General features: G+C 46.5%; 2 protein-coding genes across 5 annotated transcripts in view; one reads left to right on the top strand and one right to left on the bottom strand.

The window, feature by feature from the left end:
* The first annotated feature begins 854 nt into the window (after positions 1 to 854).
* LOC146356224 (uncharacterized) overlaps positions 855 to 22,937 on the top strand; it is a 34,893-nt gene continuing 12,810 nt past the window's right edge. The window contains exon 1 of the mRNA XM_084831310.1: positions 855 to 1,297. The gene's annotated coding sequence lies outside the window, so the exon portion shown is untranslated. The remainder of the gene's footprint in view (positions 1,298 to 22,937) is intronic.
* Positions 5,286 to 22,402, bottom strand: LOC146356225 (zinc finger protein 75D-like). 4 transcript variants are annotated; one of them, XR_014787277.1, is made up of 9 exons: positions 22,190 to 22,402; positions 19,904 to 20,056; positions 18,112 to 18,607; positions 15,791 to 15,872; positions 14,188 to 14,270; positions 13,504 to 13,630; positions 10,349 to 11,365; positions 9,996 to 10,146; positions 5,286 to 8,371 (listed from the first exon to the last, which is right to left on the bottom strand). XR_014787277.1 is itself a non-coding variant. In XM_084831579.1 (8 exons), exons 2-8 carry the CDS (start codon positions 19,906 to 19,908, stop codon positions 10,136 to 10,138), a joined length of 1,821 nt encoding a protein of 606 aa, XP_084687705.1. In that variant the 5' UTR covers positions 19,909 to 20,056; positions 22,190 to 22,402; the 3' UTR covers positions 5,286 to 10,135. The 4 variants fall into 4 exon arrangements, 3 of the variants coding, with proteins under 3 accessions (XP_084687705.1, XP_084687704.1, XP_084687703.1); XM_084831579.1 differs by having other exon boundaries at positions 5,286 to 10,146; XM_084831578.1 differs by lacking the exon at positions 9,996 to 10,146.

The following is a 22,937-nucleotide window of genomic DNA, read 5'->3' as shown; positions in this document are numbered from 1 at the left end:
ATATTTTGACTGCTAGAATTTGCCCTCCTCAAGAAAGGCTTGTGTACAGTCTCCCTTTTGATTCCATCAACAAAAATGTATGCAACAGTGTGAGAAAATACTGGCACCTGTCAGATGTCATCCCAGAACACCAAAAAACAACCTTCATTTACATTCAGACTTCCTAGAAATCTTAAGGATTGGCTAGTCCATACCAATATCAGCCTTTCTTCTGGTCCTCAGCAACAAGTCCTAAGTGGGGCCGCTGTACCCAGAGGGCACCAAACACCCTCACAGGTGTTTATCATTTGTTAATCCTGCTGACAAAAGGGTGTATGATCTCGATTTTTCCACACGCAATAGCGATAACGTGGTGTATGTTATCCAGTGCCCTTGTAAAAAAAAATTATGTAGGGCAAACTAAGAGGGGCTTCAATTAAACATCTTCACAATGATCCAACTTGCAGTGCTTTTTTGTCCAGATACCTGAAGGGTTCCCTCCTTCAGTCTGCTAACAGTTTATGGGCAATTTCAAGGCCCCTGTGATAGAACCAAAGAGGCACCATCTCAAAGTATTGGCAGCCATCTGAGGCAGCCTCCTACAGTGGAAAGTCCCAGAGGGAGATAGTCTTATCAACTGCCTTGTTGACACCAACAGTAACGGTCTGTTTCATATCAGGTACAGCCAGAGGGGCCCCCCCCACCTCGAGTAGCCGCCACTCCTGCCGCTGGGTAGGACCAGTTCCAGCTAGATCGCTTCCTGCCCAGCTTGCAAGGACAGGTCAGCCGTAGAGACATGTCAACTATGCATGCTTATGAAGTTCATGAATATTACATGGCCCACCCTGCATAGCTAATGAGGTCATTATACTGAATGCATATAAGCTGTACCAAAAACATCTAGGGTGTGGTTCTCCTTTGTGGCGTTAGCTGCGAGAATCCACCCGAACAGCGCTGTTTGTCTCCTGCCAAATAAAACTGCGTTGGACTGAATCTCAGAGTTCTGTGTGTCTCTCAGGGGATATTGGCATATCCCTCCTAGAGGGAACGAACTTGAGCATAATTTGTGCAACACCTGCTGCTCTGCCGTCTGTTGGTTCTTTCCCTTTAAACTGGACTTGGACCCGTCAGCTGCTCAAATAGAGGAGGCCCTTGCACACAGGACTGTGTGTCCGACAGCCAGCAGAGGACTGTCCTTCGTAAAGAGACACCTTCTGAAAGTGATCAAGTTGCAGAGCACAGAGGAATGCCCACCGGAACATTTTGAAACACCCTTTTACAACCCTGAAGCTCAAACCACTCTTTTGCCGGTCTCTGGGTGAGTTTGTGCTCAAAGTCGATCTCAGAAGTGTTTTGGGGTGGGGAGGGATTTACCCTTTCTCTTTGTCTAACTTCTTGCAATCAAAATGCCCTTCCATCCACCAATGGAAAATGTCTTATTTTCCTGCTCATTGGTGGGGAAAAACCCAGATCCTCTTCAGAAAAGGGTTTGTTTGTTTATTTATTTGATTTATAGCCCGCCTTTCTACCAAAAAAAGTTACTCAAAGCAGCTTACAAAAACAATTTAAGGTAGATTAAAACACAATAAAATACAATAAAAACATAACAATTATAGAATAAAAAGAGCACCCAACCCACAGACCCACTTACAGGCCAAAGGGCCTCCTTGAATAAAGCGCTCTTTGCCTGCCATTGGAAGGATAGAGAGGGAGTGAACCAAGCCTCCTTTGCCAGCGAATGCAACAACCTGGGAGAAGCCACCAAGAAGGCCCTGTTGTGCGCGGCCACCAAACGCACCTCTGATGATGGCAGTTAATCACCCTTCCCTCAGCACCAATGCTGCAATCAACTTCATAGCTTCTGTCCCCCGTTGCATTTCCTTAACAAAAATAAATGTTGGCACAACACTCGAATACACTGCAGGGTTATTGTACACCCTTTCTTCGCCTCTTCTCCCCACAAAACAAGGGAATAAGAATGGGTTCCCATTCCTGGAGTCAGCCAGAGTTCTGACATTCTATGGAGACAATACCAACGGATTCTATTGAGATTGGCAGGGGCGCTTATTACGTTTATTATTATTTTTTAATCCCACTTTTCGTATGAAGTAAGACAGGAATTAGAGCAGGGGCTCCTGTAGTTGTTGTTTTAAAAAAACTAACAAAAACCACCAATCACAGCTATGCTAAAATCCTGAATTTCAGTGTTATTTTCTATGGGCAGCTCTCACTTCTAGCCTGAGGTAGAAAAGAGAAGGGAGCGGGCAGACAAAATCAAAAGAAATGTGGTGGCTCATTTTCTAGATGATGGGTATGTGGCTCTGTGACAAATCGGTATGTCTGCCCCTCCCCCCTGCAAAGTAGGCCACGTTGTAAGGCACCCTTTTTGCCTGTATCCCTCAGAGGTAGCACCATCACTACTCCCATCCCGTCTTTTTAATATCCTGCCCACAGGGGAAGACAGGCTTATGGGTTTTATATATGCCAAAGTGCTGGTGTTAACATTCAAAGCCTTTAACGGCTTGGGGCCAGGTTACCTGAAGGATCGCCTCCTCCCATATGTGCCTGCCCGGACCTTAAGGTCATCATCAGCGGCCCTTCTCCGTGAGCCCCTGCCAAAGGAAGTGAGGCGGGTGGCTACTAGGAGGAGGGCTTTTTCTGTTGTGGCACCCCGGCTCTGGAAAGAGCTCCCTAGTGAGGTTCGCCTGGCGCCTACATTGTACTCCTTTCAGCGCCAGGTGAAGACCTTTTTATTTTCCCAGGCATTTTAGCTTTCTAAATTTTTATCTTTGCTGTTTTAAATCTGTATTTTAAACTCCTGTACTGCTGCTAGGTTTTATTGTGGTTGTATTGTTATATTGTGGTTTTAATGTTCTATATATTTTAAATTGTTTTATTGTGTGTTGTTTGGTTTTAGTTTTTGTGAACCGCCCAGAGAGCTTCGGCTATTGGGCGGTATAGAAATGAAATAAATAAATAAATAAATAAATAAAATATATGACGGAAGATAGGGCCCTCTTTCAGAGCCTCCTTTTAACTCCTTGACAACCTGGTTAGTGTGTTTGCCAACCCATCCTGCACACGAGTGAGGCCCAACTTTCAAGCCAGGCCAGAGAATCAAATCAAACAAGTTTCCAGCCCAATATATTTATTAAAGAACCAAGCAGAGAGATGCCGAGAACAGTCAGTTGCTTTTTAAAAATAAAGACAGAATCCTATGCATGTTTAGACAGGAGAAAGTCCTACAACTCCCAGCATCCCTCTAGCCAGCCCTGCTGGCTGGGTCATGCTGGGAATTGTAGGACTTTTTTTCCTATCTAAACATGCATAGGATTGCACCATGAAACATCAGACTAGCTCACTAAACCTGACTTACAGTCATGTGAAAAAGAAAGTACACCCTCTTTGAGTTCTATGGTTTTACGTATCAGGACATAATAAAAATCATCTGGTCCTCAGGTAAATATTAGGTAAATACAACCTTGAATGAACAACAACACATGACATATTACGCCATGTCATTGTTTATTTTACAGAAATAAAGCCAAAATGGACAAGCCATGTGTGACAAACTAAGTACACCTTATGATTCAATAGCTTGTAGAACCACCCTTAGCAGCAATAACTTGAAGTAATCATTTGCTGTATGACTTTATCAGTCTCTCACATCGTTGTGGAGGAATTTTGGCTCACTCTTCTTTACAACATTGCTTCAGTTCATTGAGGTTTGCAGCCATTTGTTTATTCACAGCTCTCTTAAGGTCCCGCCACAGCATTTCAATCGGGTTGAGGTCTGGACTTTGACTGGGCCATTGCAACACCTTGATTCTTTTCTTTTTCAGCCATTCTGTTGTAGATTTGCTGGTGTGCTTGGGATCATTGTCCTGTTGCGTGACCCAATTTCGGCCAAGCTTTAGCTGTCGGACAGATGGCCTCACATTTGACTCTAGAATACTTTGGTATACAGAGAACGTCATGGTCGACTCAATGACTGCAAGGTGCCCAGGTCCTGTGGCTGCAAAACAAGCCCGAATCATCACCCTTCCACCACCATGCTTGACAGTTGGTATGAGATGCTTGTGCTGATATGCTGTGTTTGGTTTTTGCCAAATGTGGCGCTGTGCATTATGGCCAAACATCTCCACTTTGGTCTCGTCTGTCCAAAGGACATTGTTCCAGAAGTCTTGTGATTTGTTCAGATGCAACTTTGCAAACCTAAGCCATGCTGCCATGTTCTTTTTAGAGAGAAGAGGCTTTCTCCTGGCAACCCTTCTAAACAAACCATACTTGTTCAGTCTTTTTCTAATTGTACTGTCATGAACTTTAACATTTAACATACTGAGGCCTGTAGAGACTGAGAGGTAACTCTTGGATGTTTTGCAATTTCTCTGAGCATTGCACGGTCTGCCCTTGGGGTGAATTTGCTGGGATGTCCACTCCTGGGAAGATTGGCAACTGTCTTGAATGTTTTCCACTTGTGAATAATCTTCCTCACTGTAGAATGATGGATTTTAAACTGTTTGGAAATGGCCTTATAACCCTTCCCAGATAGATGGGCAGCAACAATTGCTTCTCTAAGATCACTGCTGATGTCTTTACTCTTTGGCATTGTGTTAACACACACCTGAATGCTCGAGACGAGCAAACTCCGGAGACTTTGGCTTTTATAGAGGTCGTCACACTTGCTGATGATCAGTTAATCAAGGGCATTTGATTAGCAGCGCCTGGCTGCTATTTAGCCTCTTCATACCTCTGGAAGCAGTATGGATGTACTTAGTTTTTCACACATGGCTTCTCCATTTTGGCTTTATTTCTGTAAAATAAATAATGACACGGTATGTCATGTGTTGTTGTTCATCCGAGGTTGTAGTTACCTAATTTTAAGACCTGCTAAGGACCAGATGATTTTTATTATGTCCTGATATGTAAAACCATAAAACTCGAAGAGGGTGTACTTTCTTTTTCACATGACTGTATAAGAATCCTAAGAGTAACTCAACAAACCTGCATTCAGGTGGGGAAGAGGAGACCCATACCCAGCAGAGCTAGACTGATGTTGCCTCCTTGCTTGCCACTCAAAGAGAAAGGAGATCTTTAAAAGCCCAAGGATTTCTATGGGGTTGGGGCTTCCAGGGGAGGGAAATTCAAACTGATCGGCCAATAGCCTGGTAGGACCTGGTGATTTGTACTGTACTTCTTTTATATAAGCTGAGTTATGGGGGAGAAGAAGAGGAAGCTAGACAGTCAGTCTGAAATGTGTAGAGATGCAAATTTGGGGATCTATGGCTGTTTTTTGTTCAAGGATCTTTCCAGAGAGGGAGTTCATCACAGACACTACTCTTGTTAAAAAATCTTGAAAAATCTATTGTTTTTGCTTTGAAATAGTGGAGTAAGGGGAGACATGAGAGAGGTGTACAGAATTATGCATAGTGTTGACAAAGTGGATAGGGAGACATTTTTCTCCCTCTCTCATAATCCTAGAACCCAAAGGGGTCATCGCATGAAGCTGCTTGGTGGGAGATTCAGGACAGATAAAAGGACGGACTTCTTCATACAGTGCATGGTTAAACTGAGGAATTTGCTGCCACATGATGTAGTCATGGCACCAATTTCATGAAGGAGAAGGCTATCAATGGCTACCTGACTTGATGGCTATATGTCACCTCCAGTAGCAGAAGCAGTGTGCCTATGTACACCAATTCCTGGGGAACGTGGGCGGGGGGGTGCTGTTGCACTCGCATCCTTCTTGTGGGTTTCCCATTGACAGCCGGTTGGTCACTGTGTGAACAGAATGCTGGACTAGATGGCGCCATGGCCTGATCCAGCGTGGCTTTTCTTATGATGCACTTTCCACTGCCTTAAGGAGCAGCTTCTCAGTCAGATCAGACATTCCTGGGCTAGACAGAGCAACTACCTGGTTCCGGGTACAGGGGCTTCATCTGTTCAAGCACACCTCGTGGCACAGCCTCAGCTGGGCAATCAATACCTATTATTAGGACTAAGCCAAATGTCACAAAATAGCAGGCAATCTTTCATGTTCTCCAGACTGAGCTGGAGGAAGAAAAAAGCCAACCTGGTGTTGAAGCCATAAAGTCAACAACAGCCATCACCAAGCCCTCCAGGTGTGTTAGACTACAACTTCCATTTTCCACCAGCCAGCAAATCTGCAGCCTGCCAAGTTGGAGAAAGCTAGCTGACATTTAGTGTTAGACCCTGTTCGCACATCGCAAACAACCTATGGTTTGTTAACCATGGGGTGTTGATAATGAAGCAGGAACGAGCAACCATCGTTTACAAATCTGGGTTGTTCTTCCTCCAACAGCCTACAATTCCAGGTTTGGACATCATGATAACCAACCCAGGGATAGAGTGTCCCTCTGTTCTTTAACTCAGCGGGAGCAGCTGGGCAGCCAAGAGATAGCAGGCTGGCTTGCTCCTGCTCATTTGCAGCTACCCAGGGTCTCTTTAAACCCTGGGTAGCCATGACATGTGAACCAGGCCATAGTTTTCCTGGGGAGTGTAGGAGCAGATTGCAGACTTCACAAGATTAGGCTCTTCTAGGTGCTATAAACGGTTGGTCTTAGGTTTCAGGTTGCACTTGGCATGAACTGGGACAAGGACACACACAAAGGGTTGACTCCAACAGCTGGCCAAACAACCATAAGTCTGTTCACTTAACAGGACTTCCACTTGCACCACAGGACTTCCTTGTCCTCCCCTCCACCCCTTGTCCTCCAGAGCAGATTTGGAGAGTGTGTGGAGTCTGAAGGGGGAAATCTGTTCCATCAGTACTTTCCTCCCACTGGCGGACCACCATCAGATACAACCCAAGGGCTGCTCCCCCATTCTGAAAATATAAAGCTCAGAAGTTACCCAGGCCTGTCTCCAGCCTGAAGTGGAACCCACAGCGAGTACTGAACCCACAGAGAACCCACATGAAGCAGAGAGTAAAAGTAATGAGAAACCCTACAGCTGTTATATTAGCAATGCTGGATATTTATTTTAGGTAGTGTGTTGTTGTTCAGTCGTTCAGTCGTGTCCGACTCTTCGTGACCCCATGGACCATAGCACGCCAGGCCTTCCTGTCCTGCGCTCTCTCCCGGAGCGTGCTCAAGTTCATATTCATTGCATCCGTGATGCTATCTAGCCATCTCATCCTCTGCCGTCCCCTTCTCCTTTTGCCTTCAGTCTTTCCCAGCATCAGGGTCTTTTCCAGGGAATTTTCTCTTCGCATTAGGTGGCCAAAATATTGGAGCTTCAGCTTCAGTATCTGTCCTTCCAATGAGCACTCAGGGTTGATTTCCTTTAGGATGGACTGATTTGACCTCCTTGCAGTCCAGGGGACTCGTCAGAGTCTTCTCCAGCACCACAGTTCGAAAGCATCGATTCTTCGGCGCTCAGCCTTCCTTATAGTCCAGCTCTCACAGCCATACATTACTACTGGGAAAACCATAGCTTTGATTAGACGGACCTTTGTCGGCAAGGTGATGTCTCTGCTTCTTACTATGCTGTCTAGGTTGGCCATAGCTTTCCTCCCAAGGAGCAAGCATCTTTTAATTTCATGGCTACAGTCACCGTCTGCGGTGATCTTGGAGCCCAAGAAAGTAAAATCTGTCACTGCTTCCATTTCTTCCCCTTCTATATGCCAGGAAGTGATGGGGCCAGATGCCATGATCTTCGTTTTTTTAATGTTGAGTTTCAGTTAACAGAAATAAATTGAGAAGCATGATCTCATTAGCTGGAGGAAATGTAACCCTCAAAAGTCCCATTTCCAGGTAGTAGAAAGTCAGCTTCCTCAGGCGGGGGGGGGACGGGACTTTGGTGTCCTACAAGACTGCTCGTCTCCACTCCTTAGCTACCAGAACCAGAAGAATTCATGAAAATGAACAAATCTATGCAAATAATGCATACAGTGCTTGTCAGAGTACACCACCCATAGGATTTCTTGAAAAACGTATAGGAACCGTCACAACCAAGCAACTATGTTTGGTAACGTGTTGCTAACTTCTGCATGCACGCGTGTGTATACGTATCTACACACACACTTCCATCTTTGTTACACGTCTTTTAAATATATGCTTCCCTCCACCTTCTAAAACTTGTAAACAAATAAAAAGTCAAGAGATCTGCAATGCAGAGACAGTTAACTGATGTCAGGAAATCGCAGGACATGCCTCCCTGCTTGGATGCTAGCTCACACTTGCTGGACTCTTTTCCACCAAACGTTTCCCAAACGTCTTTCATATTCCACTGATACGTAACAGGTACAGAGTAAATCAAACAGTCCCTGTCCTTGTCAGAGCCATCCTGTGCTGTTCACACCTCATAAGCTTCAGAATGGCCTTGACGCATGGGAATCAGCGAACAGCTCCAGGAACGGCTTCTTGGGCACCTGAAACAGAAGCAAAGGTTCCATGCCCATGCAGGACATAGGAGTTAGAGGGATGGTATAAGGAAAAGTACATCCAAGTGCAGCATTCAAAAGATGAGTCTTGGAACAATCTGTCAAGGCCTCATTCTCACACAGATGGTACACTCAGTACGTAAGACAAGTAGGGGTGCACATGTCCTGAATGCTCCATTGTGCAAAAACCATTTCCTGCACATAGAAAGCTAGCATGTCAGGATGAAAGCAAAATGTTGTTCCTGTAATTCCAAATACACACAATATCTCAAAATTTATATTGTCTTGAATGCAACCAATTACATTTTTTTTCTTTCCCCCTGCTTTTTAAAGTATCCTTTTGATACTAAGCGATTGCCATTCTTTCTCATATAGCAGCCTCAAAACATTATTTTCCTCAGCTAGAAATGTTTTTCTACCAAACTTCTAAATCTGACTGGATCAACTTCAGACCAACGTGGGTTTTGGTTATCTAAAGTTTTCATGACATCTTCGTATTTTAATATTTGATTAGAGCTCAATAGGTCCATAAATATCTAATGAAATTGTACATTTGGCATAGTGTAAACTCTCTTAAGGGGCCATTGGTGTTAAAATCAGTTGTGAATTTGCAGCCATTCATGTTTCACAGGCTCTGGCCGGGCTGTGGGGTGATTTAGAAGCCATTCCCGCCATGCAGCATACCAGGTGTTAACGACACGATAACCTGGTGGAAACCTCAGAGAAAAAGTCCATTTTTGCACAGTGCCGCTGAAAAAGAAAACCCTGTGGTTGTGACTGCTACAAACATATTGAGAATAAAATGCCATTATACAAAGCAACAGTGTGGTTGCATTTGGAATTCTGTGTTCTATGGCGCATAAGGCTAACAGTAGCTACAATCCACTATGATGGCTAAATATTACCTCCAGGACCAGAGGCATTTGCTGGGGAACACACACAGGAGGGTGTTACCGCCCTCATGTTGTGCTGTGGGCTTTCCATAAGCAGCTGGTTGGCTTTTGTGGAAAACAGGAGACCGCACCAGAGATGTTCTGATGTTCTATCCACCCCATGCAGAAAGGGGTACAGCAGAACTGGAACGCGTGCAGAAGAGGAGAAACTGAAACTATGAAGGAGTTGTAGAACATTTCAGACAAAGAGAAGCTTCCTCCCTATTTTATGAAAAATAGGTAGCTAAGGGGGTGGGGAAGGGCAGGTAGGAAGGGAAAGTTTTGCATGAATACCAGCACAGGGTTATTTTATTACAGGGGAGAGACAAACATCTTTGGGTTAGATCCAGGATCTGCCTTCCTCAAAAGGAAGGGATCTGGCACGAGAGGAAGTGGTCTGCTCGTGGACGGTCACCTGATCTGTGGGGATCCCCACTCTTCTGCCTACACCACAGATCCCCCGCCCCCCCATTTATCTCTCTGTGTCCATTTTCAGGGGCCTGGACCGGCTGCTGTGGGAAGGAGAACATAAGAAGAGCCCTGCTGGATCAAACCAAGGCTCCACCTAGTCCAGCATTCTGTTCACACAGTGGCCCACAGGAAGCCCACAAGTAGGACATGAGTGAAAGAGCACCCTCCCACCCATGTTCCCCAGCAAATGGTGTACATAGGCATACTACCTCTGTTCCTGGAGGGAGCACATAGCCATCAGGACTAGTAGCCATCGATAGCCTTCTCCTCCAGGAATTTGTCCAGTCCCCCTTGAAAGCCATCCAAATTGGTGCCCATCACTACATCTTGTGCACGTGAATTCCATAGTTTAACTATACCCTGTGTGAAGAAGAAAAGGAGGGGACAGGGAAGTCCATTTTGGCCAGCACAGTTGGTCCCACTTAAATCTGGATCCAACCCTCTCTCTATCTTCTATCTCTACAACAAACGTAATCATATAAACCCGTAACATATTCCTCCTCTGATGTGTAAAAAGGGGTAATACATTGCGCGGTCTTTCTATACAACCCAAGCATCTCACCTGCGTGGATTCTTCGATGAGAAGTCAGGCTTGGCCTCCGGGAGAAGGTCTTCCCACACTCCAAACATTGGTATGGTTTCTCCCCTGTGTGGATTCTCAGATGTTTTTTAAGGGTCGATCTATCATAGAAGCTCTTCTTACAATCTGAACATTCAAATGGCTTCACTCCTGTGTGAATACTTTGATGGGAAGCAAGGCTGATTCGATGAGTGAAGCACTTTCCGCACTCCAAGCATTTAAATGGCTTCTCCCCTGTATGGATCCTTTGATGGGAAGTAAGGTGTGTGTTTCGACCAAAGCTCTTTCCACACTCCAAGCATTTAAAGGGTTTCTCTCCTGTGTGGGTTCTCAGATGTCCTTTAAGTGCTGATCTATCACTGAAGCTTTTTTTACAGTCTGAGCATTCAAATGGTTTCACCCCCGTGTGAATGCTCTGATGGGAAGTAAGGCTTATTCGATAAGTAAAGGACTTCCCACACACCAAGCATTGGTACGGTTTCTCCCCCGTGTGGATTCTCAGATGTTTTTTCAGGGTTGATTTGTCACAGAAGCGCTTCTTACATTCTGAGCATTCAAAGGGTTTCACCCCCGTGTGAATGCTTTGATGGGAAGTAAGGCTCAGTCTATGACTGAAATACTTTCCACATTCCAAGCATTTAAATGGCTTCTCCCCTGTGTGGGTTCTTTGATGGGAAGTAAGGTGTGTGTTTCGACCAAAGCTCTTTCCGCACTCCAAGCATTTAAAGGGTTTCTCCCCCATGTGGATTTTCCTATGAGCATTTAGACTTGATTTACAACTGAAGCTTTCCCCACACAGAGAGCACATAGTCCTATTCTTGCTTTTCCCCATGTTTTCTTGGATTTGGATTTCATGGAAACTGCCAAGCGAAGCAACACAAGACTGATTTCTCCTCTTCTGCCTTGCTAAAGTTTCCCTTCGCTCCTCATTCCAGCCGATTCTTTCCAAGGGCTCTCCGTGTGGTTTTTCCTTATTTCCTTTTCCTCGCACATCACTGTCTGAAATGGCAGAAAGATCGGGTTACAGCAGAAGGCAGAAATGGGGCCTCAAATCACCAATTAACTGTGACAAAGCAGAGAAGATGTACACAAGACTTGTGGCTCTATCACCATTTGGAGAGAGCCCAGAATCTTGCCAGGCTCAGAGAGGAATATGCAGGGTGCTGAAACACATCAGTACCCCCCAAAATTCCTCAGCATTCTTTGTTAATATTTATACATTGTTTTCATCATCCAAAGTCCACGGGCTGCTGCCAATGTTTCCATTCACACATGTATGCGCACTGCACAAAGGGGACAACAGCTTGACTCCTGAGGATGAACAGAGGTTTTCCTTAGCTTCTTGGCTGAGTTAAGGCAGGCGAAACATTACAAAAGCCATGCTTCCAAGAGACAATCAAGTCGGGGACCCCAGTGGGTATCCAGGTGGTACTTTAACCTGCTGATCTAACTTACGTGAGAACACCAGAAGAGCCCTGCTGGATCAGATCTCCATCTAGTCCAGCACTCTGTTCACACTGCGGCCAACCAGCTGCCCACGGAAAGCCACATGCACCCTCCCAGCCATATTTCTAGCAACTGGTGTACATAAGCTCACTGCTTCTGACACTGGAGGTAGCATACAGCCATGAGGACTAGTAGCCATTGATAGCCTTCTCCTTGAGGAATTTGTCCAACCCCCTTTTAAAGCCATCCAAATTGGTGGCCAGCACTCCATCTTGTGGACGTGAATTCCACGGCTGAACTCTGTGCTGTGTGAAGAAGCCCTTCCTTTTATCTGTCCTGAATCTCCCACCAATCAGCTTCGTGGGGTGACCCCTTGGGGTTGTAGTACTTTGAAAGAGGGAGAAAAATGTCTCCCTATCCACATTCTCCACACTGTGCATAATTCTGTACGCCTCTATCAGGTCTCCCATGACTCGCCCTTTTTCCAAGCGAAACAATCCCAGGTGTTGTAACCCTGAAGCCTGAATGTGTTAGAACTGTATATTTTGTTCGAGTGCATTAGATTGACCAACTTAAAAAGGCACCCTCGGGGGGGTTGTTCGACAATGGTGGCAGCTTGGAGATCAGGAAAGCATTTGTTTATCCAGAGTTCCCGCACTTTGCATACTGCAGAAGGGTAACTCTTCTTAATTCAATTAGGGTAGAGGATACCTGGGTTATGGACTTCAATTACAATAAAGGCAGGTAGCCTAGGATGTCATGATCCTTTCACTCCTGGCTGCCTACCACAAAGTCCCTTGCCCATGCAGCCTTATCCTGAACAAGTGGCACATTAGACAAGGCGCTAAGGTGATGCCTTCTCATTGGTGGCCCCCAATTATGGAATGATGCAATGAATATGAACTTGAGCACGCTCCGGGAGAGAGCGGAGGACAGGAAGGCCTGGCATGCTATGGTCCATGGGGTCACAAAGAGTCGGACACGACTGAACGACTGAACAACAACAAATTATGGAATGATCTCCCCAATAAGGCCCCCCTGGTGCCAATGTTGTCATCCTTTAGGCACCAGGTTAAGATTTTCCTCTGCTCCCAGGGATTTGAAAATATATGATAAGATTTTTAATTGGGTCCTGGTATTTTTTGCTCGGTATATATGTGTGTGCAGGGATGCACGGATTTTGTAAAATCCGTTCCATCTGCATTTTGTGGATTGTCAGTGCCTTTCACTCTATCATTTGGCCTATGGAGGAAATGTACATTTTCAGCTGGTGGGTTTTTTTATGCATTTTTCTATGAATACATTAGCTTTACATTCCAGAAAGTAAAACAACCAGTCCCCAAGTCCATGGAATCCATGTGACTCAGGAAAAGCCGGTTCACTGTGGAAATGGCAGGTGGGCTTCATAGAAATCCAAACTAAATTGGTTCCATTGTGGATTTTTCCAACATCCGTGTGTGTGTGTGTGTGTTGTCTGTTTATATGTTTGTATGTAAATGTTTTTTATATTATGTACAATGTTATACTTTAAAAGTTTTGAATTTTTTTTGCAAACCACCCAAAGAATTTTGGCTTTTGGACGATATAGAGAAGGAATGAAAGATGCCAACAAAGACGCCCAAACCCAAGCTACACGTGAACAACACTTCATGTCAGAGCTTCTCCATAACAAAGGAACAAGGAATCCTTACCCAGAGATGCCACATTGGCAAAATTCTCCTCCATGGCTTCCCTGTGCAGAGCCCTTTGGCCTGGATCCAGCAGAGCCCACTCCGCCCTGGTGAAATGCACCGCGACGTCCTCAAAGTTCACTGGGCTCTGAAAGAAGGAACATTTTAGCCTCACAGATAATGCAGGGGCAGTTCCACAATCTAGGCCTCCGTGAGGGGTCCCCAAAGGGCCACGCCCCCTCCCCTGGCTCCACCCATTTCCTCCGAACCACCAACCATTTCAGGGCTTTTGTGCAATTTCCCCACACAATTCTAAAAGCTTAAAATGCCTCTCCCAAGGAAATTCCTGGCAATAAGAGATTTAAGCTAAAATATGCTGGTATTGGGGGTTTCTCGCCCTGCCCCTTTTGCGTTTGGCTCTGCCCATCATTGGAATTTGCCCCCCCCGCCTCCCCCAGAAGCATCTCCAAAATGGAATTCGGCCCTCAGGCCCCCGCTGTATTGTGCGATCCCGAAGGGAATGAAGGCAAGAGGACTGGCCATTATCCAGCAAGATGCAATCCCTCCTTGACAGTGTCCATGGCCTTCGAGGTGGGCAGTTTTGAGAGAAGTAAACCGAAAACGAGAGATTCTTTCAGGCCAAGGAGGAGAGAGAAAGGGAGCCTGGCTGCTCTCTGCCCTTCTCCTCATGGATTCCTCCCCTACCCGATCTGCTTGTGTGAAAGAGGCTTCCATCCCACCACAAAGAAGAAATGAGCACGGATGTGTCACCAGCATCATTCCATCACCTGAAAGGGAGACAAGGGTGGTGGGATGATGTTTTACCTTTACGAACATTTCGTATCTCAGTCGGGAGGAAAAATAACACACATTTTGCACTAGGGCTGTCCGTCATTTTCAAGTCCGGGCCTTTGGGGCCCGACGGATTCCCACTGCCTGCCCAGCTCAGCTTCCATTTGCTTGTCCTGAAATCCCGGAACATTTTTCAGGGGTTTTTCATAAACGGAAATTTGCACAAATTGTGGCTGAATTTGCAGCTGAAATTTACGCAAATTATGCACACTGCAACTGCACTTTGTGCAACGTTCTATTTACGGGAATTTTTAAAACCCTGGAAAATCTGCAAACTGGCCCTACTCGATGAAAATCGAGTTGGGCCAGGTCACGGGGAAGCTAGCCGAAGTCCAGGGGAGGGAGCGGGGGCAACTGAGGAAAGCTTGGTGAGCTCCACTCCCGGACAGATCCCTTCAACACCCCCCTACCCTCTATCCACTTTCGCTCTCAGGCATAATTCAAAAAGTTTATTTCGATCAGCCTTCCCCAACCTGGTGCCCTGTTTTGGACTACAACTCCCAGCGTTGCTAATCACTGACTGGGGCTTATGGGAGTTGGTCCAAAATATCCGGAGGGCACCAGATTGGGGAAGGCTGGTCATGACGATTTTGGGAGTGATCATGCCCGTTGGAAAGACAACCAACCGAATCTCCCTCCTTCAGTATCTCCTAAGAACAGAAGAAGAGGCCTGCTGGATCAGATCAAGGGTCCATCTAGTCTGGCATTCCACTCACACAGTGGCCGATCAGCTGCCCACAGGAAACCCACAAGCAGGACATGAGCACAACAGCACCCTTATCTAGTAGTGTACTGCCCAGATAAGCTAGGCCACAACAAAACACTCTCCCTCCCTTGAGTTTGGTGTGAAAGAATTCCCCAAACTCCCCATTACACCACAAAGTTCATTACAAAATGCTATAAGATTAGAAGAGAAACAAAGCAGGCACAAAACAAAATACTGAACTTACTAACCGATGGTGACCGGAGCTTCTTCGGAGAGACAGCCTGAATTCACAACACTCCATTATTCCCCCTGGCCAAGGGAGGAGCGGGGCGAGTGCCTGATTAGCTCTTCAAACTGGTGCAAAGCACAAGATGCCAACTACACCACCCCCAGCCCCCCACCCAGCAAGACTAGAAGGAGGCTGCTTAAAGGAGAATGACTTTGTCTGGCTGTAGTAGGCAAAATACCTCTAAGAGCTTAAAAAAAAAACCAACATGTGTCCTTCCAGAAACGCAACATGAGGCAGCTGCCTCAGGAAAAGCACACAACTCAGAGGAAACAGACCCTGAGAAACAGCTCCGCATCACACTGGTTGAGACGTATGAAATCTTAAGCTGTTGAAACCTAAAAACTTCAGTGAGGCTGAAACTAAGGATCATCCCTGCAGACTCAAGGGAACATGAATGCAGGCCACTGATTTCAGAGATACACGAGAAACACAAAGTAAAAATACGCCCCGAATATCCTTACCCAGTAAGCTGGCCACTCCATCCTTCTCCTGAGTGGTCCTCATGAACAGTGGCCTCTGCCTGGTGTCTGATGCCCCCTGCACCTGAAAGAGAAGTTGGAAGCTGATGACATGAAAGGGAAAAAGAATGACAAAGCTAATGGGGCAGAAAAGGGCACTGGATGTACAGCCAGGTAATTTTATATCCTGGGCTTCATTTATTTATTAAATTTACTAATCGCCCATCTGGCTGGCCACCCAGCCACTCTGGGCGACGTACAAAGCATATAATAAAACAGTTTAAAACAATAAAATTCTACAATAAAAACATTTTCTAAAATACCCTAACCCACCCCAAATGCCTGCCTGAACAACCACGTTGTTAATGCACAGCGGAAGCTCATTAAAGAGGAGGCATGGCGGAGTTCCCCAGGGAGGGAGTTCCACAGAGTGGGGGCCACCACAGAAAAGACCCTCTCCCTCGTCCCCACCAGTCTAGCTGTCCTGGCTGATGGGACAGAGAGAAGGCCATCCGAGGCTGATCTTGTTAAGTGGCCTGTCTGGTGTTGCTGGAGGCGCTCCTTGAGATAGGCTGGGCCAAAACCATATAGGGTTTTAAAGGTCAAAACCAACACCTTCAATTTGGCCTGGAAAACAACTGGTAACCAGTGCAACTCCTTCAGCACCGGAGTGATGTGATCTTGCCGGCGGCTGCCTTTAATTGGGGTATGGGGCGGTGTTGGTGGCTTTACACAAGCATGCGTATTACATCCATTGTGAAGCATAGAACTAACATTTCTCTTCTCTTCCCCACACCATCTCAGGCTTTACAACTGCTTCTACATTCCTGATACATTACAGCAACAAAGAAACAAACCCAAATAAAACAGAAATACTCTTGAGCACACGCAGTTTCACATTTTAAACTCAGAGAATCATAGAATCATAGAATAGTAGGGTTGGAAGGGGCCTACAAGGCCATCAAGTCCAACCCCCTGCTCAATGCAGGAATCCAAGTCAGAGCATCCCTGACAAATGGCTGTCCAGCCTCGTCTTGAAGGCCTCCAGTGTGGGAGAGCCCACCACCTCTCCAGGTAATTGGTTCCATTGTCATATTGCTCTTACAGTCAGGAAGTTTTTCCTGATGTTCAGCCGGAATCTGGCTTCCTGTCACTTGAGCCCATGATTCCGTGTCCTGCACTCTGGGATGATCAAGAAGAGATCCTGGCCTTCTTCTCTGTGACAACCTTTCAAGTACTTGAAGACTCGCTGAAATCATAGCACCCATCACAGCTACAGATCTAAAATGGAGTTCACTTTTGCTGCCCTAACGCACGCATTCACTTGCGAGTAAGCACCATTTTGGTGCACAACAGGATCATATTTTAAAAAATAAAATAACATCAGAATTGCCCTGCTGGATCAGACCAAGTCTCCATCTAGTCCGGTGTTCTGTTCACACAGTGGCCGACCAGCTGTCGACCAGGAACCCACAAAGAGGACATGAGTGCAGCAGCACCCCCCCACCCAAGTTCCCCAGCAACTGGTGTACTTAGGCTCACTGCCTCCAGTACTGGAGGTAGCATAGAGGTATCAAGAATCATAGAATAGTAGGGTTGGAAGGGGCCTACAAGACCATCGAGTCCAACCCCAAAGGACTAGTAGCCACAGATAGCCTTCTCCAGGAATTTGTTTAACCTGCTTTTAAAGCCATCCAGATTGGTGGCCATCGCTACGTCTTGTGGTAGCAAGTTCCATACATGGTCTAACTCTGTGCTGTGTGAAGACATCCTTCCTTTTATCTGTCCTGAATCTCCCACCAATCAGCTTCCTGGGATGAGCCCTTTGGGTTCTAGGATTGTGAGAGAGGGAGAAAAATGTCTCCCGCCCCACATTCTCCACACCATGCAAAATTCATGTCTCCCCTTACCCTCCTTTTTTCCAAGCTAACCAGTCCCAGCTGCTGTAACCGCCCCTCACAGGAGAGATGCTCCAGCCCCGTGATCATTTTAGTTGCCCTTCATGAGCATCTATACCCACATACATGCCCAGCAAGCTCTCCCCTCCATGACTATAAGAAGTTTTTTAAAAATTAGAGGAAAGAGTGCATCAGGCTCCAGCGTGACCATGTTTGCTGCTTCCCCCATCCCCTTCCACCCCCTGGGTGGTCATCCCCCGCCCCCCGGCCAGGCTACGCGTCCCTAGACTGTTGCCCCTAGGCCCAGGCCCAGTTACACCAGTGTGGACACAGGGAGAGAGTTGGACATTCTGTCCTTGGATGATCTACAAAAAAAGCTGGAGATATTCTCAGCCCCTTGGAATCACCAGGATAACACGGTCTCACCTGCTGTTCTGCCTGCTTCATTTCTTTCGCCTGGCTCAGGAGGAAACCTTCTGCCAGGGCCACTGCCTGGGAGCTGGTCTCCGCTCCACATTCTCTCACCCAGCTCTCCAACTCTGGCGGAAGGACAGTCAGGAACTGCTCCAGGATCACCAGGTCCAGGATCTGATTTTTGGTGTGTTGCTCTGGCTTCAGCCACCGATTGCAGAGGTGGTGGAGTCGGCTGCAAACTTCTCGGGGGGCCCTGGCTTCCCGGTAGCGGAACTGCCTGAAGCGCCGGCGCTGAACATCCGAGCTGAGGGTGTCCCCACTCAGGAGCTCTTGCGCAGTTGTTTCCCAGAATTCCTTACTGCTTCCAGCCTGGATAGTTTCAGGGCCTTTCCCTTCTTCAGAACCGACAGCACCGTCCACATCAATCTCCCATCTGTGCTCCAAAGGCAGCCTCCACGTGGGCCAAAAGGTCACCTGGGATGACTCTGGCAGTGGCTGTGTTTTCTCCCTGGAGGAAAGGCAGACAAAGAATGAGGTTTAGAGTCTGGAGGCTGCAGGGAGGTTCCTTCTCTGAGTGTTCGCAGCAAATGAGATGAGGCAGTTGGCAACTGAGGCAGATGGCCTTTTCACTGTTGCACCCCATAAGAACACAAGAAGAGCCCTGCTGGATCAGACCAAGGGTCCAGCATTCTGTTCACACAGTGGCCAGCCAGCTGCCAACCAGGAACCCACAAGCACAACACGAGTGCAACAGCACCCTCCCACCCATGTTACCCAGCAACGGGTGTACATAAGTATACTGCCTCTGGTACTGGAGGGAGCCCATAGCCATCAGGACTAGTGGCCATTGATGGCCTTCTCCTCCAGGTATTTATCTAACCCCCTTTAAAGCCACCTAAGTTGGTGGCCATCATTACATCCTGAGGTAGCTAATTCCATAGTTTAACTCTGTGCTGTGTGACAAAGTCCTTCCTTTTACCTGTCCTGAATTTCCCACCAAACAGCTTCATGGGTTCAAAGGAACCCTTTGGGTTCCAGTATTTTGACAGAGGGAGAAAAATGTCTCCCTGTCCACATTCTCTACGCCACGCATAATTTTATACTCCTCTATCATGTCTCCCCTTACCCTCCTTTTTTCCAAGCTAAACAATCCCAGCTGTTGTCATCTTCCCTCACAGGGGAGATGCTCCAGTGTCTTGATCATTTTAGTTGCCCTTTTCTGCACTTTTTCCAGCTCTACAAGGTATGGAATGCCAGTTGTGGAATGCACTCTGCAGAGCAGCTCTGCTGGTGTCTACTTTTTGGTCTTTTCGGCACCACCAGAACTTCTGAAGAGATGCAATCTTTTGGAGTCTCACCTTCCTTTTGGCGAATCCCCGAAGTTTGTGAAGTTTCCATCTCTGACGACCAAGTCTTTACTGAAATCGGCACTATACTTCACCACATTGTAAAAGCTGGGAGCAAAGCTTTTCCTGCTCAGTCATTTTGATGATAATACAGAATATATCACACACACACACACACACACACACAAGACTTTGATAACCTTTTATTGGCAGCTAGATGGGAAATCTCTAGCCACTGGAAGGACATGGAATTAATGACAATTATTATTGATTTAATTCATTTATATTCTACCTTTCTGCCAAAAAAGGGTGCTCAAGGAGGCTAACAATAAAATACAAATTAAAAATAAAAATCTCCAGTAGTATTAAAGATTATGGAAAGCTGAGCCTAGTGGTCTGTGTCTCACTTAGACAGGTTATCAGATCAGAGATATGTCATTTTGGTTGAATGTACTTACCACATAATATCTGTCACTTATTCAGAAGTTAACTTGATTGCAACAAGTTTCTTATTTGCTTATTTTCCTAAAGTTTGCGCCACTGTGTAGCTTTCTTCTTGTCCTTTGAATCCATTTGCCTATCAATAAGTCTTAGTATTTTTCCATGGTAACCTGCATGGAAATCAAGAAAATCATCAATAAAAAAGGTTTAGATTTTTTTTAATCCTCTCTTGAAATCAAATCTGACTGTAGCATCATTTGGGAATTATTCCATATCTGGAATATTTTTATTTTTTATCCTGTATGGAAATAAATACAATTATCATTTAAAAGTTTTTTAAAATGTCTCTTTTGAAATTAAATCTGACTGTGTTGAACCACTTGAGAGTTATTCCAGCTTGCACTGGGTCCCCAGTATTGCTCAAAATTGTGACAAGGGCCTAAATTGTGACAAGGGCCTCCCCGCTATTGGTCACAAAATTGACAAATTGTGACAAGGGGCTAAAAACAAGGGACTAAAAGCAAGGGGCTAGAATTGCTAAAAATTGCTAAATTTTTGCTAAATTGCTAAATTTTAAAATTGCTAGAAACAAGGGGCTAAAAACAAGGGGCTAAATTGTGACAAGGGCCTCCCCACTATTTGTTTCCAGAACTAATTATTTTGAGCCATAATCATGGGGCAAGGGAGGGGGGAGCCCCACCCAGCCCCCTCAGTTCCTAACAACCTGCAGATGCCTCCCTACCAACCAGTGACCCAGTCGGTATGGCTATAATTTTATTGCTGACTAGTGTATTTATTGTATTTTTATAGTTAGATACTTGTTTATTAATGCTTATATACCCTTTAATATAATAAAATCTATAGGGGAGCAATCCTATGCAGATAGGTGGCCGCCTCCAAACTCAGAGGCAACTGCCTGTCCAATGCACTGCGGCTGGAGTGCGGACAGGATCCTCTCCTCCACGCTCCAACCACCCTGCGTTCACAGCTAGATGGCCGATTTCGGCTATCTGGCTGCAGGACATTGGAGCGTGGGGTGGGGAGGCTGGACAACACATAGTAAATGTTGTACCAGCACTTACGAACTCCCTGCCCTGCCCCCGGGAACGCCTCCTTTCCCCCCACTCTGTGCTGCTCTTACAGTGTAGACAATCCGTGCTCCCTATGAGGCACTGGGGGAGGGGGTGGGGAGGGGGTTCTCTGGAAACCAAATAATCCTATGGTCGTCTAGCTAGCTAGTCAGCAGCTAGATGGCCATAGGATAGGTCGGTTCCCAGGAGCACGGGCACTTAGGTTGGATGCTGGAGAACTGACCCCCACCCCCTCCTGCACCGCCTTGTAGGCAGCGTGGATCAGCCCCGTGCTCCACACTCGTAAGAGCAGCGCAGAGCGGCGAAAATGGGGTGTTCTCGGGGGTGGGCCAGGGCAGTCGGAAAAGCTGGCAAGACACACCCTATGTGTCATCCAGCCGCTGCTTCCTGCGCTCTGCGGTCCCACGGCTAGACAGCCAATATCAGCTGTCTAGCCGCAAAAGCCAGGCGGGAGGAGCGAGGAGGAGATCCGCTCCTCACCACTCCTCCCACCCTGCACTGGATAGACGGTTGCCCCCGGAGTCGACCATCAATCCACATAGGCTTGCTCCCTCCGTGGCTTACATAAAAATATTAAAAATCAATATTTAAAATGCACTATTAAAAACAATTTCAACTACAGCAACAATAAAAAGCAATACACGGCATGGTAAGATGGAACAGCATATGATTAATTGCAATTAATTACAAGCCAGAGGAAATCTGGGTAAACAGGTGCCTTTTCAGGAGGCGTACAAAACATGCCACATTTCCCACCTCCGGAACTGCATGGGGAAGGTTGTTTGTTTATTTATTTATTGCATTTATATCCCGCCTTTTTTCCTCTTGCAAGGAACCCAAGGCAGTGTACGTTACCCTCCTCCTCTCCATTTTATCCTCACAACAACAACCCTGTGAGGTGGGTTGGGCTGAGAGTCTGTGACTGGCCCAAAGCCACCCAGGGAGCCTCCATGGCTGAGTGGGAACTAGAACCCGGATCTCCCGGCTCCCAGTCCAACACTCTGGCCGCTACGCCACACTGGCCCTCTGGGTGGGCGCTGACACCCTCTGGAACAAAAACAATAATTCTTATTGTTGCATTGATGTATTGCTATATTTACTGCATTTTTATTGTTGGACTTTTAAAATGATTATATCATTTTTGTTAACAGCTCACTGGAAAGTGGTCTGTGAACCTGCATGCATGCATGCATGCGTGCATGCATAAAATACCTTCTTTTCTTTGCTCTTGCTTTGAGGCGGCGGTCTCCACCGTGGCATCTCACACCAGCCCTGCAGTGCAGCACAGTTTCCTCTCCCCTTCGCCCAAATGAGCCTGGAAGGCGCTCAGCGGACCCCAGCCAAAGGAACTACCGCACCCCCACCGCTGGGGGAACTCCGAAGCCCCCAAAGAAAGGGGGAGAAAGGCAGGAAGTGATTTATCCTTTCTTCCTGTTTTGCCTCTCTAGGAATCTGCACGCTGTCCCTTTAACCCAAAATCCATTAAACTGCAGAGAGCGGCACGCGCTGCCCAGCTTGCGGGTTCACTAGGGCTTTGCCGCATGGATTTGGGGCTGGAGTTGCAAATCAGCCTCGGGCAGAAAAACCGGGTTTGTGGGGACGGGGGGGGGGGAGGCAAACCCATCATTAGGAGCACTTAATCCATGCTATCTGGGACAATACACGGAAACTGAAAACTAGGGAGGGGCGAATGGAATAGCTAACAATGTTCTTTGGGGAAAGCACACACTACCCTTCGGAGTCACCCCTTTTGGCGAGGAGAGGCTATGAAGTTAATTCCACAAGGTGTAGTGAAGGCCACCAATTTGGATGACTTCAGAAAGGGTTTGGAGAAATTCATGGAGGAGAAGACTATCAATAGCTACTAGTCCTCATGGTTCTATGCTACCTCCAGTGTCAGGGGAAATATGCCTATGTACACCACTTGCTGGGGAACGTGGGCAGGAAGGTGCTGTTGTGC

Source organism: Heloderma suspectum, chromosome 2 (assembly GCF_057233095.1).
Source record: "Heloderma suspectum isolate Gila_16-S chromosome 2, 16-S_ref, whole genome shotgun sequence".
Lineage (NCBI taxonomy): Eukaryota > Metazoa > Chordata > Lepidosauria > Squamata > Helodermatidae > Heloderma > Heloderma suspectum.
Note: the sequence above shows the minus strand (reverse complement) of the source record. Positions and strands in the feature narration are given on the sequence as shown.

What these genes read in the sequence shown, in the direction of transcription:
- LOC146356225 (XM_084831577.1), bottom strand. An exon ending in TGGAGTGGCCAGCTTACTGG is followed by an intron (nt 14,271 to 15,790) that starts GTAAGGATATTC and finishes TCTCCCTTTCAG; the next exon opens with GTGATGGAATGATGCTGGTG. An exon ending in CTTTCACACAAGCAGATCGG is followed by an intron (nt 13,631 to 14,187) that starts GTAGGGGAGGAA and finishes TCCTTCTTTCAG; the next exon opens with AGCCCAGTGAACTTTGAGGA.